Raw genomic sequence first — 17,774 nt, forward strand, 5'->3', positions numbered from 1 at the left:
AAATGTTTAAATATGATAGAGGACGTTTCATTCTGTTAATTATTGTTGTTTAGTTATAGTTAAACATTTTAAACAATAACAGAAATGACATTTTCCACCATTTTGTTCTTTAGCTTAAGGTACTATCCTTAAACCCGATACCACATGTCAGTCTAAAACAGAACAGAATTTAATGTATTTTCATCATATTACTGATTTTAAAAAGCAAATGAGAAATTCACTGAAATATTTCAATAATATTTGACAAATAATTAAATTTAAAAAATCTACAATTGGTTTATCCTAAACTTTTTGTTTTACAAATGAATGAGAGAAGAAGAATAACATGCCTCAATGCCTTACAGAGTTTCACTTGAAGCAAGTCACATGCTTTTTCTCTCAGTGCTTTCATTTGATGACTCCCATACTTCTTTGTAATCTGCCTAGGTAACCAAGGCCTCTGAAGACTACCTTTCCCTTCAGAAGAAGTTAAATGAAATCATCCTCGCCCATCAGCTTAACCCCAGCAAAAATGGCATGTTTGTGAAAGGACAACCCATGAATGGTTACATGGGCTACTATCAGCCACCAGGTAAACATCTTTCACAAGCCATATCTCAGTCATTTTATTCATACATTATTTAAAGTGCCCTTGAAATCAAAATGTTTTTAGAAGTTAGCATCAGTATGTTAGTCCTAGGGCTCATTCACACCGAACATGTCCTCCTAAAACAGGTTATTTTTTCTCAAAACGTGGACTTTTTTGCAGAGATTCAGTGTTTAAATACTGTGTTTAGTGACATTTTAAGCACTATTTTGTGCTGGATTAGCTTGTCAGATGGAAATCATTAACACACGTTTTGATGCAACAAAAATAGTTCCTACATTTTTTTCAAACTGCTCATCATACTATTGTTTGTTTCCAAAAATGTATGTTTATTTACAAATGTGCATTTAAACTGTAAGTTATTATATATATATATATATATATATATATATATATATATATATATATATATATATATATATATATATATATATATATATATATATATTGAAAATCTGTTAAAACTTGTTTTAAAATAAAAACTATAGTCTATAGACAAATAACAAACTGGCCAGCTCATTTCCTTAGTCAAAATTTGTCAATTTAAATAATAAAAGCCTTCTTTTATTGTTTATTATATTGTTATTCTTCTTAAATCCTTCATCTATTGGTTATTTTCACAATTTATGATGGTATACTGTCAAAAATGAAGGGAAAGGGAAAAAGAAGTGGAAAGAAGTGGAATGTTATGCAATGGCCAAGTCAATCACCTGACCTGAATCCGACTGAGCTTGCATTTCACTTACTGAAGACAAAACTGAAGGGGAAATGCCCCAAGAACAAGCAGGAACTAAAGACAGTTGCAGTAGAGGCCTGGCAGACCACCACCTGAAATCAAACCCAGTGTCTAGTAATGTCTATGCCCTCCAGACTTCAGGCTGTAATTGATATTATTCTGTCCAGTTACTTTTGGACCCTTAACAAATGGGAGGCACAAATTTCTACAGCGTTCACCTGATTTGGATGTAAAAAAAATTAATTAAAGCTAAAATTAATTAAAGCCTCAAATTAAAGCTGACAGTCTGCAGTAAAGCACATCTTATTCATTTCATTTCAAATCCATTGTGTTGGTGTATAGAGCCAAAATGTTAGAATTGTAGAATTGGACCTAACTGTAAATAAACATCCATATTCAATCAATAATATGTAATTGACATGTCCACTTTAAGACGCTATTGCTATATACACTTGAGCTCACCCACTATCACTGGCAGAACAGTGATAAAATGAAATATTGACTGTCGTTTTTATAAGGGGAGGGGCTAATCGATGTCCCGCCCTGTCTTTATCCAACAAAAATGCACATTTCAAAGCTTTTCACGGGACCTAACCCGCTTCCAGTGGAGATTAAAGTTGACATAAGAAAGCTCTATCTAAATTACTCCATCCATATACTTGCTTGCTGTCGATTCTATCAGCATGAGAAGTTTTCTTTCTCTAACAGTGTCTGATCATATCAAAAACTGGATGTCTAGTGCCTCAACAGGCAAATGGGACTCAAATAGATGTGTCGTCAGCTAATTCCCCCAGCGGTGCAGATTTACCATTCATTTGATTTTTGTTGCGATATGTCAAATGACTTTTGGGAGGATAATTCGTGCATTATTCCTGATATGCACCTTGTTTCTAAATGAAAGCAGATTATTCTGTCATTATGGTTTCTCTGTTGGCTTGTGTGAGACAAATGTGGTCTGCTTTCTTCTGTCATATAGTGTCAGTCTCATCCATGAAAACTGAGCTTCTACTAAAAATCAATTAAATTAGCTTGGTAAATCCTGTGGTCATCTTTCACATCTGTTTATTGATGTTTTATTGTCAGTGTGAACTGTCTTTGTAAGCCCCGCAGTCATAATAAATGATCAAAACCACAATGGTTCTGTGTGGAAACAATTATTATTGTGTAATTATTATTGTTTCCACATGGAATTGCCCTTTGAATGCCAGTCACATTTCCTTGTACATGAAAGGTTCTTAAATGCTAATCGCATTGCATGCAAAAGTGCCCCAGCAATTACAGCAGGCATTAATATAAGAGCCGCAAATTGGCTTTATACCTCAGAGCAATCAAGAATTGCTGATGACCTTTCAAGAGACACATTCAATAAATATGACAAACTCTTCAGCCTGTGCCCGCTGGTCCTGCTGGACGTTGATTAATTTTCTTTACCCCAGGACTTTTCCACAGGATACACAGTGCTTGAGTTGGCAGATACTATTCAAATAAACCAAAGGTCATTTTTGTACCTTTTGTTGAAGATCTCTAAGAAAATATAAGATATTTGATAAGGAAATATTTTCTCTGGGTCTGGTACCTTCGGGTGCTCCGGTTACTCCCACAGTCCAAAGACATGTGCTATAGGGGAATTCGATGAACTAAATTGGCCGTTGTGTGTGTGTGTGTGTGTGTGTGTGTGTGTGTGTGTGTGTGTGTGTGTGTGTGTGTGTGTGTGTGTGTGTGCGTGCGTGCGTGCGTGCGTGCGTGCGTGTGTGTGTGTGTGTGTGTGTGTGTGTGTGTGTGTGTGTGTGTGAATGAGAGTATGGGTGTTTTACAGTAATGGGTTGCGGCTGGAAGGGCATCCACTGCGTAAAACATATGCTGCAATAGTTGGCAATTCGTTACGCTGTGGCGACCCCTGATTAAAAAAGGACTAAGCCGAAGGAAAATGAGTGAACACTTCAAATCTGTTTTGAATCCCAGACAACATTTAAAATGTACATTTAAAATATAAATTGTATATTGTAGGCAGTTCATTCCACAAAATGCTTCGAGATTTTAATGTTTCGTCAGTTGTGTGAGGTGAAGAGAAGCTTCATGCAAGATCTGGCAACTTGTCGAACATGGGCAAATTTATTTTTCAGAAATAGATTGAGACATACAAATTGTCGGTGTTTCCTGAGAGAAAAAAAAATTAAATGGGAAGGTGGCTGCTGGGAAAATGGGATATATGCACATGGACTTTTAAATTCAGTCTGTGTCCAAAATCCAAAAACGCCACGTTTAAGATCTGATTTCTTTAAAAAACACTACAATTTGGGACATACTAATTCTATCGTCAAATACTATTTAGGACGAATAGTATGTGAAATGGGATGAATTATGGGACAGCTCATGTCAGAGTATGAAAACCATATTGGAAAATATCTAAATATCCTAAAATATCTGCTCAAGGCATTTCAAATATGGCCACCACATGAACAGACTTCTTTCCATTGGACATTGTGCCCTCTCATATAATACTTGCTGTGTTTCTGTTAGTCTTTAGGAAAAAAATTTGACCGGTGTGACATGTCTGATTGATTTCTAGTAGATAATTATAAATAGTTTGTCCTTAGGGGTTAAACCACACCACACTTTTTTTCAGATAAGAACAAAGAGGTGAAAGGTCAGCTGGATGCTGTGAGCTGATCTTATTCTTCTGTGTGGCAGTCGGGATTCCCTCTAGGAAATTATTTGATATATTCTCATTTTCTCACAGGAGATCTATGCACTAGACATAATAAAATACCTAGAATGGGTTCAAATGGGTCAAAAATCACTTGGTATCATTTAAATACTGATTGTTTTTTATTTTTCTGTTTCCCACAGCTGACACAAAGCAGTCACGAACACCCCGCCGCACACAACAACCCAAGACCCTGAACACGCCGGAGGACTCCACATACTACACACTTATTCATGTGAGTCAACATCCCACAATGACACTCACTTATCTAGAGATTATCTGGGCTTTGGCTTTAATGATTTTTTCGCACACTGGGTTTTTTCCAGAGGTCTGTCCAGGACGATAAAAGGAGGCCACGGAAACAAAGGTAATTCTATTAGCAGAAGTTTTATGCTACACAAGAATGTGCCTTTCCTTTTAGAGAAAGAGACGAAAGCTGTGTTTGTATTTTAATACTAATACATCATTTATTTGATCAAACTTATAGGAAAAACTGCAACATTTTAATGTACCATTATTGTTTTAACCATAATAACAATTTAAATATACACTCACTGGCCACTTTATTAGGTTCTAGTAGTACCAGGTTGAAGCCTCTTTTGCCTTCAGAGCTGCTTAATCCTTCGTGGCATAGATTCAACAAGGTACTGGAAATATTCCTCAGAGATTTTGGTCCATATTGAGATGATAGCTTCACGCAGTTGCTGCAGATTTGTCAGCTGCACATCCATGATACGAATCTCTCATTTCGCCACATCCCAAAGGTGATCTATTGGATTGAAATCTGGTTTTGTTGAAATTTGTGTAATGTATTTTGCATGAATTTATATGTATATATTATAATTAAATTATATAAAAAAAAAATAATTAAATAAATATATATATATATATATATATATATATATATATATATATATATATATATATATATATATATATATATATATATATATGTATGTATGTATAAAAATGTATGTATTTCACTGATTTCTCTGGATTTGAACATTCTTTGGAACATTTGACGTAATATAAATGGCATAATTCAACAAAATGTATAACACTGTTCTAGCAGTTTTTGAATACTTTAATGAATGAGTCTTTCATATTGTGCCTTCAAGCAATCAAAATGATTGCATCAACGTGCCTTTATGTGAATGGAGTGCTGAATTGCAGAGCTTGTACAGACATTCATATAATTAGATGCTTTCTTAGTTGTTTTCCCCACCACTGCCATGTTTGAGAGGAACGCATGCGAGCATATATTTAAATATGTATCAAATTATCAGTCTTAGAAGTATGGATGATGTTGGGGTGTTTGCTTACAATATCCCATTGCTCAAATATTTTGAAATTCACTTCATCCCTTAGTGAAGAATAAAAATATGCTACTTTACTTGAAGGGGTGTTCATAAGACTGTCATGAAACCTTTATAATCACGACATCTTTATAATGGCTTAATGACAGTCATGTTTGTGACAGATTTATGACAAATTGTGTGGTCTTAGTAATGACAAGTCACACGATTTGTATGCTATCACTGGATTGAATTATCAGTGGCATTATCAGTGATTATCAGTGGTTAACACTCAGGTATGGGCCGGTAGGGGCCTTCTGTTATCATCCATCCACATGGTTAATCAGCTATACTAATAGAGAAGACTGCAGATCCAGATCTGTTTTCTACATTACTGTGACAGTTGGGGTAGACGTTAATAAAATGCAGTTAATGGGAAATTTAATAAATAATATAAATAATTCTCATTATGCATGAAATCTCATGGCATATATATAGATTAATATAGGGCAAAGTTAAATTTTTTAATCTAGATTAATCTCGGAATTAATCTAGATTAAAATGGCTCATTTGAATTCTGCCGAAGGCATTCAGAATATGTATGCTACCCAAATAACGACTAAATATAAGTCTTTGAGAACGGATGCTCTAGCCAGGTGGCGCATTAGACCAGGGGCTCATCTCCTATTTCCAGAATGCATCATAAACTTCTTGAGAAACTGTTCTACTACGATAATGAACTTAAATTATGTTCAATAAGATGTACTTGTGTTTACTCACTGTTTATTCAGTTAAACATGAATGTTGAACTGTAGGCCTACATAAGCTCCAAACAGCAATTTTTGATTACCTTAATCCGACTAAAGTCATAACTGAACTAAACAGAAATGGAATTAAGACATGTGGAGTATGCATATAGTAGTGGCATTATTGAAGTAAACTAAGCAATCAAACTAATACCGTCATGTAGGACTTTTCGCCATATTTTCTGACAAGATCAAGGACCGCACACACACACACACGTAAATAAAGGACCGCACACACACACACATACGCACACATCACGAAATGCGGAAGTTTTTTTCCCTCCATTCGGCGTGCGTTACTAACTTTCATAACACTCTCACCAGTCCTTACTCCTTATTTGCGTCTAATAACCCCAGTTTGTCATGGGGGCATGAATGAAATGTTCATGAGTGAAAGTGAAACTGCCAAACTGCAGTTAAAGTCAGGCATCCTGCTGATTTGATTCAGAAGGGCACTTTTTAGTCAGGCAGCTCACCGGTCAGGTATACATCCGCGCTAAAATATCAAGGTGAAAGTCATCATAACTTGAGTAGAAAAGACCCAGCTCCCAACCCAACTTTTAGAATAGATTAACGGCGATATTTTTTTTTACATTAACTCCAATAACGGCCCACCATTAATATATATACATCAATTGTAAATTCCTAGTAACTAATTTCCTAGTTTCCTAGTTCCTGTAGCATTTTGCTGTCAGGAGTAAGGCCAGTGTGACATATCTGCAGTGTCACAGCATGTGTGAAATATTGTGTGTGTGAACATAAATCTGGACCTCCATGAGTAGTGCTGACAGGAGATTTCACAGGCCGCTCGAGTGACAAACAGCTCTGAGAGACAGACAGGCTGAAGGCTTTAGAGCGACACTCACACAGACACACTACGTCACAAAGATGGGTCGTTTATTTGCTAATCAATATAGTCTGGGTCATTACTTTACCATTACAGTTCATCACAATATAATAAGTGATGAATGATTGATGACGATAGGGTGGCACAGTGGCTCAGTGGTTAGCACTGTCGCCTCACAGAAAGAAGGTCGCTTGGTTGAGTCCCGGCTGGGCCAGTTGGCATTTCAGTGTGGAGTTTCCATGTTCTCCAAGTGTTCACCTGGGTTTCCTCTGGGTGCTCAGGTTTCACCCACAGTCCAAAGACATACGCTATAGGTGAATTGAATAAGCCGAATTGGCCGCAGTATATGTGTGTGTGAATGTGAGAGTGTATGTTTCCCAGTACTGTGTTGCGGCTGGAAGGGCATCCGCTGTGTAGAACATATGCTGGAATAGTTGGTGGTTCATTCCACTGTGGTAACCTCTGATAAATACGGGACTAAGCCGAAGGAAAACGAATGAAATGAATGACAATATATAAAAGAGTTACTTTTCTTCCAGTGTCAGGCTGGCTTTTTTGAATAAGTGATTTTGGTTTGAATTGGGATGATGAGTCTGTATTACGATTTTGAGAAGGGATCGCAATTTCAAAAATAAGGAGCAAGGTTGTAATAGATTTGTAAGGGAGAGGAAGAATTATGAATTCATTATGCAATTTAATAGGAAGTGAATAAAGCTGATAACGGGATGGGGCTAACATGTTGTTTTGATGGCATCCGAGTTATATTACGAACAGCAGAACTTTGTATCAGCTGTAATTTGTGAGGAAGCATCTGTAGTAGAATAGTAGTAGTGTTTACAAGAGAGAGAGGTGGAAAACAAGCAATGTTACAGAGATGAAAGTAACAACCCAGCAGGCACACAACATCATAAGACTAATATTAGGTTAGATTTAGGTCATGACATCAGGTGACCAAAATTCAATGTCTAGCCAGCGTCTGAGGACATTATTTTGATGTCCAATAACAACATCGAACGTTGAAATTTGGCTGTTTTTTGGTTGCGTTGGAAAGTGACCAAAATCCAATGTCTGATAGATGCCATAGTGGTAACGTCCACACAATGTCAAGGTGTAACATGATTAGACGTTGATATTTGGTTGATTTTAGTTTGATTTTAGATTGGATGTTGGACATTGACATCGGACTGACGTTGGGTTCTGACATCAATGTTGACATCCTGTGTCTGCAGGGAAGACTGTGTTATTATATTTACATGAGATTCAAATGATAGAGAGAGCTGTTGAAATTAGCCCGTAAGTGCTAAAATCACTTTGGAAATATTAAAGGAGAGCTAATTAATTTATTTTTACATTTTAATTAAATTTTTAAATATCTTTATTCTCATTTTTTTTCTGCCTACATAATTATTTTAATAGACTTAATAGTAATAATACTGGACTCTCATTGGCACTAATTCTGCTCTCTCCAGGACATCCAACTTCTTAATTTTCATCTATTTTCATCAAAATTCCATCTATTTTCCAAATTCTAATACATATATTAAACAGTTTATTGTATTGTTTTTCAATTGGCTTTGGCTACAGAAAATAATACACTTGTCCAATGACTTGCACTTTAAGCTGAATACTAGTATCTTGCGAAATAACTTGTAAAATTATGCACTAAGACATAATAAATTTGGTTTCAGAAATTAGTTATTAAAATTGTTTAAAAATGTCTTGGAAAAAAATATCTTGATTAAATGTTGCTTAAAAATGACAAATTCTAACCTAATTTATTTTCTTCAACTGTATATGTATTTTGTATATCTACAGCACATGTGTATTTATCACTGAAAATATTATTTCTTTTAAAAATGGTTTGCATGCGTCACATGAGAAGGTCAGTAGGATAGAAAAAATTCTAGTTCTGTCTGATGTTATGTCAGGAAGAAATAGGGGAAGAGATCAGCAGTGGACAGAGAGAAAACAGAGAGATAGAGAACCTATAAGGTATCCTAGAGAAGGAAAAGGCAAGCTGAGGACATGAAGGTAATGAAGGTGTACTGCGGTACAAATGTGGAGAGCGTGAGAGACAGAGCAGACAGATGAAGCAGAACACTCTGTTTCTCCAGGACTGTGTGTGTCTGCCACAGCTCACGTTTCACCTCGAGAAAACGGAAGTATTTTACGTTTTGTCAGTTTAGTGGCTAATTCGTACAAAATTGTACGATTTTAAAAAGGAGGCGTGGCACCTAACCCCACCCCTCAACCCAACCGTCATTATTGGGGGTGAGCAAATCTTACTAAATTGTACGAATTAGATTGTACGAATTCATACGAATTAGCCACTAAATCAAAAAGTTACGAATTCCCGTGAGATTGTGTTGGTACAACCCCAAATCAGAAAAAGTTGGGACAGTATGGAAAACGCAAATAGAAATAGAGATTTCTGAATTTAATTTCACTTGTATTTCAGTGCAGACAATACAACAAACATTATTTAATGTGTTCTTAATTATTTAGTTAGTTAGTTAGTTAGTTAGTTAGTTAGTTAGTTAGTTAGTTAGTTAGTTAGTTTGTTTGTTTGTTTGTTTGTTTGTTTGTTTGTTTTTTCAAAATAAGAAAACATTCCAATTATAATTCTTGCAACACATTTTAAAAAAACACTATAATGTTGCCTTTTCACAACACGTAAAACACATTTAGGGACTAAAGACACCAAGTGATGAAGTGTTTCACGTGTGATTTTGTCCCATTCTTCCTGCAAACAAGTCTTAAGCTGGGCCACACATTCTCTGTTTGAGACAGATCGGGACTGCAGACAGGCCAGTCAAGTACCTGGGATCTGAGATCATGGTAGTTCAACTACCAAGGCTTGCCCCCTTGTGCTTTGCACTGATATTCCTCCAGATTCCTTGAATCCTTTATTTATGTTATGCACTGTTGAAGGTGAAATATCCAAATGTCTTCCTGTCTTTCTTTGAGGAACATTGTTTTTAAACATTTCAATAATTTTTGCATGGATTTTCTGGCAAACTGACAATCCTCAGCCCATCTTTGCTCCTAAAGGACTAGACCTTCTCTTGGATGCTGCTTTTGTACCAAATCATAATTACAATCACCTGTTGACATCACCTGTTTTAAATCACATCATTATTTAACCCATTTACCTGATTACTAGCACTAAAATGCTCCTGTGCCAACTTTTTTGGAATGTGTTGCAGGTCTGAATGACCATAAAAGATGTATATTTACATATGAAATGAAGTTGGCCAGACAAAACATGAAATAATTTGTGTTCATATTGTCTACAATGAAATACAAGTCAAAGTACATTTGGTAAATGCTTGAAATAAGTAAAGCACATATGTACAATTGCTAAGTTTATAGATGTAATTCAGTAATATCATGGATTTTTAAGAGGTCTATTCCAGACTCTGAATATCAGTCAGTTACTTTTTTTATCCAAATCATGGAATGTGAGAGATTTTTTTTAATGTTTTAAACTTAATTTCCATGTATCAAAATGTTTTTTATTGGGTTGTTTGATGTGTTTTGCCTACTGTTATGGTTAGGCTAACTTGCCCAGCAATTTCTAAAGTTTGTGAACACCACGCAATTCTCATTTGTATGCCCATAACGCTTTTAAAAGCTGTCGTACATAGTGATCTTCATTCTGGTTTCACATCATCAGACAATTTTAAAACATTTAACCATGGTGTATCAACCCTCTTGCACTGTAAAAAATGCTGGGTTCCACGCAATCAATTTGTTTAGGGACAACATGAAGGAATAAAGTTACCTTGTTAGTTTCTTTTTACAAATTTAAGTGGATTAAATATAAAAAGACAGAGATTTTCTTTTTGCTGCTTGTTCAAACTACTTATTTAAAATGAGCTGATAAAACAGAATTCATGAGCTTTTTTGGGGACAACTTAAGTGTTTTATGTTCAATCCACTTCAATTAGCAAAACAATCAAGTTAACTTAATCGATTGGGACAACATGAAGGAATTTTGTGGAACCCAGCATTACAGTGCAGAACCTGAAAACATTCCTGAAACATCATCTAAAACTTGAATAAGAAACAAACACACTGAAAAAAGTGTTGCATGCAAAACTGTTGCAAACAATTTATTTGTGTCGAATTTAAACAAACAAATTAAATTGAGCAATGTTCAACTTAATTTTTTTGTTTAAATTCAGCCCAAATAAATTGTTTACAACCACTTAACGTAAAAAAAATTGAGTAAATCCAAGGAATAATTTTTTTCAGTGCATATTTTTTAACGAGAGAGACACACACAGACAGACAGACAGACAGAGAGAGAGAGAGAGAGAGAGGGGGGGGGGGGGGAGAGAGAGATAAAGATAAAGATAAAGTAAGTGCATCAGTAGTCCAGTGGGGTTGCCTCATATAATTGCATCAGCTGTCTGGCTGGCGAGCTGGATGGCAGGCCGCAGGCTTTTGCCTTCATTGGTTTCATAGATCACTGTTTTCATTACATAACAGCGCTGATAAGCCCTAAGACAATGAGTAAAGTCCACTGAAAGAACATTTCCACTGGAGTCCATCACTGCTGAGCACCAATGAATCAGAGGCTCTCCTGAAGGCCATCATCGCTTACTTACCACAGAACAGCCATGAAATTCACTCAATATGGCATAATGGCCACACATCAACAGCATGACAAAATAGATGTTATTTATGATCAGGAGCGATAGACTTTGGAGTCCTAGCAAAGAATTACAAATGCAGCAATGTTTTGGTCAGAATTTACAATAAGGTTTCATTAGTTTATGCTATTAATGTATGAACACTAATACAGCATTTATTATTCTTAGTTCAACATTTACTAATGCATTATTAAATTTCGAACTCTAGCTTGTTAACATTAGTTAATGCTCTGTGAATTAACGTGAACTGACAATATATAACTTTATTTTCATTAACTAACATTAATAAATACTGTAATGAATGTATTGTTCAGTGTTTGCTCGTGTTAGAAAATGCATTAACTAACGTTACAACCTTATTGTTAAGTATTACCAATAATTGTTTACTCAACGTTTTCTTGTTTCATGTCTCCCAAGATTTGTTCATTTATAAAGCATTTTACAACTGCACATGAATACCGGCGTGCTGTACAATCAAAACAAACACATTAAATACACAAAAATAAACATAATTGCCCAACTATGATGTCAAACCTCGGGCAATTACAAACCTCTGAGGATAATAAAAATGGATGTTTAAAAATAATGGATACAACCACTCTGATTTGATGTGGCTGGTAATCCGCAACATGAAGGTCTGTTACACTTTAGTAGGAATGAGTCTGTGGGACAATTAAGAGCAGCAATTTTTTTTCTTAAAGCCCACATTAAATCAAAATGTACCTTGTTTATTTTGTGAGCACAGATTGTTAGTCTTAAAGTGAACAATTAATCTGTACAGGTTAATTAAAAAATAAACTGTTTGGTTTTGTAATCTTTAATCAAAATCTATCCATCTGATCCGCTCTGGAATAGCAGTCCTTCTCTTATGATGTCAATTTGACAGCTTGGGTGAAATATGTGTAGCCACGCCCCTCCAATGTTTAGTTTGCTGTGAGTGAAAGATGATAGCAGAAAACTCTCTCCCCCTACTTAATATTCAATTTTAATTTGAAGTAGGTCATCATACTTCAACTTCTAGTTCATGCAGACTTCAAGGAGTGATCAGAGTGTACAGAAAGTTCACTTGATATTTTCAGAAACAAATAAATAACTGTAACCAGCCTTATACCTCCTTGGAGGCTGGTATTATCCTGTCTTGGAGGTCTACAGACAATTCCTTTGTCTTCATGCTTGGTTTGTGCTTTGACATGCACTGTCAACCCTGGGACCTTATATAGACAGGTGTATATCATGTTCAATCAACTGAATTGACCGCAGGTGAACTCCAATTAAGCTGCTGAAACATCTCAAGAATGATCAGTGGAAACAGAATGTACCTGAGCTCAAATTAGAGCTTCACGGCAAAGGCTGTGAATACTTATGTACATGTGATTTTGGATTAAGGGCTGTAACAAATAAACAACCCAGGCTCATTCTGAAAATGTAGACCTGCGGACTTTCTGGAGACCTAATTATGTAGCCAGAGGTACGTATGACGGTGTGACGCTGTTTCTTTTCGCGCTTACTGGCTGACAGCTTACCCTGTGTGGAGGGCTTTCCCACTGCAACCAGTTTGTCCAGTTAGCTCGTCGTGTACGTCGAGTACTTGAGACGCCGAAAGGAGATGACCACGACGACGACGGGGTTCGAGTTCGGGGAAGAGCAGTTCTAGAAATCAGGTAAGACAAAAACAGAATCCAAAAAATAAAATGAACGAGTGAATAACAGGGTGAGAATATGGCGAAATCTGAAAACGTGGTAAAAATCAGAAGAGGGCTTTTCTTTTTCTGGACGGCTTTTGTAAATTGTTTGTTGGGTTTTAGGAAAGTAAGTGGGTGGGCGGGTCAATCGATAAAATTGGTTAGGTTTAGGGAAGGAGGAGGGTGGGTCTGTCGGCCGGCCAGTAAGTTATCCAGTCATTCAGCCAGTCAGACAGACGCTCGATCGACAGCGGCCTCTAGTGGGTTTACGCAAGAACAGCGGGCGCGAACTGCACTCACGAGAGAAATATGAGATACAGAAAAGCACACACAGTGACCTCTTGTGGATTCACGAGAAAACAAAAACTGCGAAAATACGTACCTCCCGAGACGTATTTAGCGGTCTCCAGAAATGTCCACGGGACTACGTTTTCAGAATGAGCCTGGGTTTTAGAAATGTGGAAAAAGTAAAGCGCTATGAATATTTTCTGGATGCACTGTTTTTATAGGAGAAAAGGTTTTAAAAAAATAGAGCACCTAAAATTAGTGTTTAACTGTGGAAACTTCATAATTTCTTTTTATTTTCTTCTAAACACCAGCCCAAAAAAGTTGGACAATGATGACCAATACTACCAGGGTTTGTCCAGCAGTAAATCCACCAGCCTTCCCAATGAAAGGCGCCGATCGAGCAAGCGAAGGGCTTCTGATGAAAGACGCTCCTCTGAAAGACCCCTCTCTGATGTCCCCAAATCTGAAATCCCCAAAGACCCAAAGGAGAAGAGGTGAAAGAGCGTTTAACATCTGCAACACACTCTCCATTTAACAAAAGACGTTGACCTCGCACTGCATTACAGCGCGCGGCAGACATGATAAATGTGTCTGAGCGGAAGATGCAGATATCAAGACATGAAATCCTCCCCGCTTTCTTTCCCTTTCTCACTCGCGTCTTCATTTTTCATGTGAAGTCACGCTTTATCTGCCTCTCTCTCTGTCTACAGGCACTCATTTTCTAAAATGCCCTCTACAGAGAGTCAAAGCGAGGACAACCCCTACGACTACAGGAAGATACTGAGGAAGACCTCCCAGAGACGAAGGCTAATAACACAGCCATAACCCTGAACATCATCTTCTTTAAAGACTTGTGTAAATATGTCATTCCACACCCATAAGACTGTCATTCTTGCATGGAACACAAAAGAAAACATTTAGAATAATGCACCTGCTGCTCTTTTCCATGTCATTTCAAGCATTAAGAATGGAAGCTTTTGCTCTTCAAAAAGAACTCAGACTGTGTTTGGTTCATCAAAGATTCATTCTTTTGAATCAGATGAGATGATTCGTTCCCAAATCGAACTGATCCAGCCGCAGCTCCCTAAAGGGGAAGATTATCATTTTGGAGTTATCTGTATTTTTTTAAGTAGTACACAGGCTTTCTGTTCACTTACCATTACCATTTTGGTTTGTTTTCCCAAAGAACCTTTGCAATATTAAACAAAAACTGTAACACTTTACTTGAAGGGGTGTTCATAAGACTACATTAAGCCTTTATAATCATGACATGACACATATTATGAATTTGAATGAGATTTTATTTATGCTTATAACAACTCTCATTGTGTTATTACACTGTAAAAACAATCCTGGCTGTCTTACATTTTTAAGCTGGATCAAATTATCCTCATGAGTCCATTAAACTAATATCATGTTAAAACAGCTTGTGTAACTTATAAAATTAAGTTAGAACATGATTAACTTAGTTTAATAAGTTACAATGAACTAAAAACATATGCTGTCAGGACTTATTGATCATATTTTTACAGTGTGTAGCTCAGTTATGACATTTTAAATGCAAAACTGACATTTTTTATCACAACTTCACATTACCAAGACAACAAAACCTGTCATAAACCTGTCATAAACATGAATGTCTTAAAGCTATTATGAATGTAATGAATTTTGTGCCATTAATGCATTTCTTTTACCTCAACTACAGTGGCACAAGTTCAATCTGTCATTAGAATTAAATTAAATATTAGTGATGTTGTTCAAAAATTAATTGTCAGAATACTAATGACACTTTTAATGAAACATTTTAATGACAAATGTGGTTTGTTCCACTGAAAACGTGAAGGAAAAACACTCATGACACAATTAAAATGCCTCATGATAATCATGTCTTATGAACATCCCTTCAAGTGAAGTGTTACCAAAAAACAGCCTTAGTTTAGGTATGTAGTTGCGCAAATAATGAGCACTTAACGCTTTGTGCTGTACAGAATGTACCATTAATTGATAATCAGAGTTAGCATTGTAACAGGACATTTGTGCTGCACTTGCTTGATTTTTATCTCAGGTTTAGCATGTTTTCTGTAAGTATGCATTCTATGCAAGTCTCTCTGTGAATAAACACGTGTCTTTGAAGATAATCATAAGGTGAACTTTATATTTGTACCAGTTAGGTTTACTTATTTGTACTGCATTCTGGGCAGAAGATGACAACATCCCATTTTGCTGCATGAAGTTAAACAGATTTATATAGAGAATTTATATTAAATGCAAAAGGCATCAGATACTTTTTGAGAAAACAAAATGTCAGAATACAGGTGAACTAATGTTTCTTGTTATTCAGCTTAACATATATTCATGTAACTTATTAAACGTAAACGGACAGTTTATTGGTTCACAATGTGTCTGTTTTTGGTATATAAACCAATGTTACTCAGAGTGACATTTAAGTGGGCCTTCTGTAAATAAAATGATTCGCTAAATACTAATAAACAATACACAAAATTCAGCATGTTTTCTTATTATTGCTGAATCACAGTACATAAAACATAATTTACAATATCAACCAATAAATGCACTGAAAAAATGTACAGTACAATATGGAACAATGGAAAAATAACATCATAAAGAGAGAAAGGGAAAAATAAGAAAAGAATTTAAGGTTTTTGCAATTAAACGTGTTAATTTAAGCATACTTATGCAAAGATCTTAAGTTTTTAAAGCTTTCTTAATAGTCGATCCTCAAATCAACTTTATATAATTCCCCATATCTTATAAGAAGAACACAACGTTAGGTTTACTATTTGAAAATTTACATTTGGAAATGTAAAATTTGCTTAAGAAAATAATTAAATCTATATTTAAAAAAAACTTGTGGGCATTCCGCATGATCTTTCAGCATCTACCCATTTGCTTCTGCTCTGGAAAGGCAGTTCTCTGATGATGTCACGGCTTGGTGCGTAGCCACGCCCATCCAACTGTTAGTTTGCTGCTAGTGAAAAGATGGACAAAAATAAAACCCGTCCCTACTCTATATTCCTTTTCAGTTGGAATTACGTCATCATACTGAAATAAAAGTCTGCAGCAACTTCCGCTTCATACATATTTTAATGAGTGAGCATAACCAGAATAAAAATTATGTACACTTGATGTTTTCAGAAACAATATGGGCTAATATTCAGTGTAAATTTTTATGGTCCCAAACAGGTATTGACACACTGTGTAAAAAAATACATAAATTATATACAAATAATAATAAATAAAATAATATAAATAAATAAACAATATTAAATTATATATATATATATATATATATATATATATATATATATATATATATATATATATATATATATATATATATATATATTGTTTTTTTCTAGTGGAAATGAGAAATGCTATGCTTCTCTAACTGATTACGTCAGTTTGACGGCTTGGGTGATGTATGCTTAGCCACGCCCCTACAACTCCGATTTTAAACTGCTGTTATATTTAGCAAAAATACATTGGCTAAAAACTACTAATACAAATGCAAACAATTCAACACCTTCTAATGTACAGAGAGAATAACGCTACACACCTTTACCGGTTTTCTAATCAAAAAAATCTCTTCCATGTTTGACCATACATTTTGTTGGGTTATCCTATACATTATCACAAATGTTAGGCTATAATAGTGTCAAATTTGTCCGTATGTAAATGCATTGTTTGTTTAATAAATTTTTTTGTGAACATGTAATATTACTTATTTATATTTAACATTTAATTAGGCAACCTAAGTGGTAAAATGCGTAGGCTATATGCAAGGTAAAGTTGCTTTATAAAACGTAATAATGGCTAAACCCATCAGTGCTGTGTCGTTATTTCCTTTTTAGTTTTATCAGCTAGTTAATCGTCGCGTACTTGCGTTAAAGGGTTCTGTTTATCATATTTATGAACAGGCACCGTTACCAAAAGAAATAAATATAAATAAAGGTTATGTAGAACGCAGATTTCTATGTATTCGATATTATTATATAAACAATATTTTAATAATATCGTATCAGTTATTTGTAATTTAAATAATATTTATTCTGATTGTATTTCGTGATAATATACACATTTTTGTGTCTATTTTATGTTATCGAGAATCTATGCACCGTTCGCCCAGAACACTCGTAACTCAAATGCTT

At 35.4% G+C, this 17,774-nt stretch overlaps 1 protein-coding gene across 1 annotated transcript in view; it reads left to right on the forward strand.

Annotated features, from left to right (window-relative positions):
• myo3a (myosin IIIA) overlaps nt 1-14,874 on the forward strand; it is a 111,977-nt gene extending 97,103 nt beyond the window's left edge. Inside the window, exons 29-33 of the mRNA XM_056451170.1 lie at nt 427-571; nt 4,173-4,264; nt 4,356-4,396; nt 13,917-14,099; nt 14,316-14,874. Coding sequence (XP_056307145.1) covers nt 427-571; nt 4,173-4,264; nt 4,356-4,396; nt 13,917-14,099; nt 14,316-14,430 — 576 coding nt within the window. The 3' untranslated portion in view covers nt 14,431-14,874. The remainder of the gene's footprint in view (nt 1-426; nt 572-4,172; nt 4,265-4,355; nt 4,397-13,916; nt 14,100-14,315) is intronic.
• The last annotated feature ends 2,900 nt before the right edge of the window (nt 14,875-17,774 follow it).

Source organism: Danio aesculapii, chromosome 24, assembly GCF_903798145.1.
Source record: "Danio aesculapii chromosome 24, fDanAes4.1, whole genome shotgun sequence".
NCBI classification, from domain to species: Eukaryota; Metazoa; Chordata; class Actinopteri; order Cypriniformes; family Danionidae; genus Danio; species Danio aesculapii.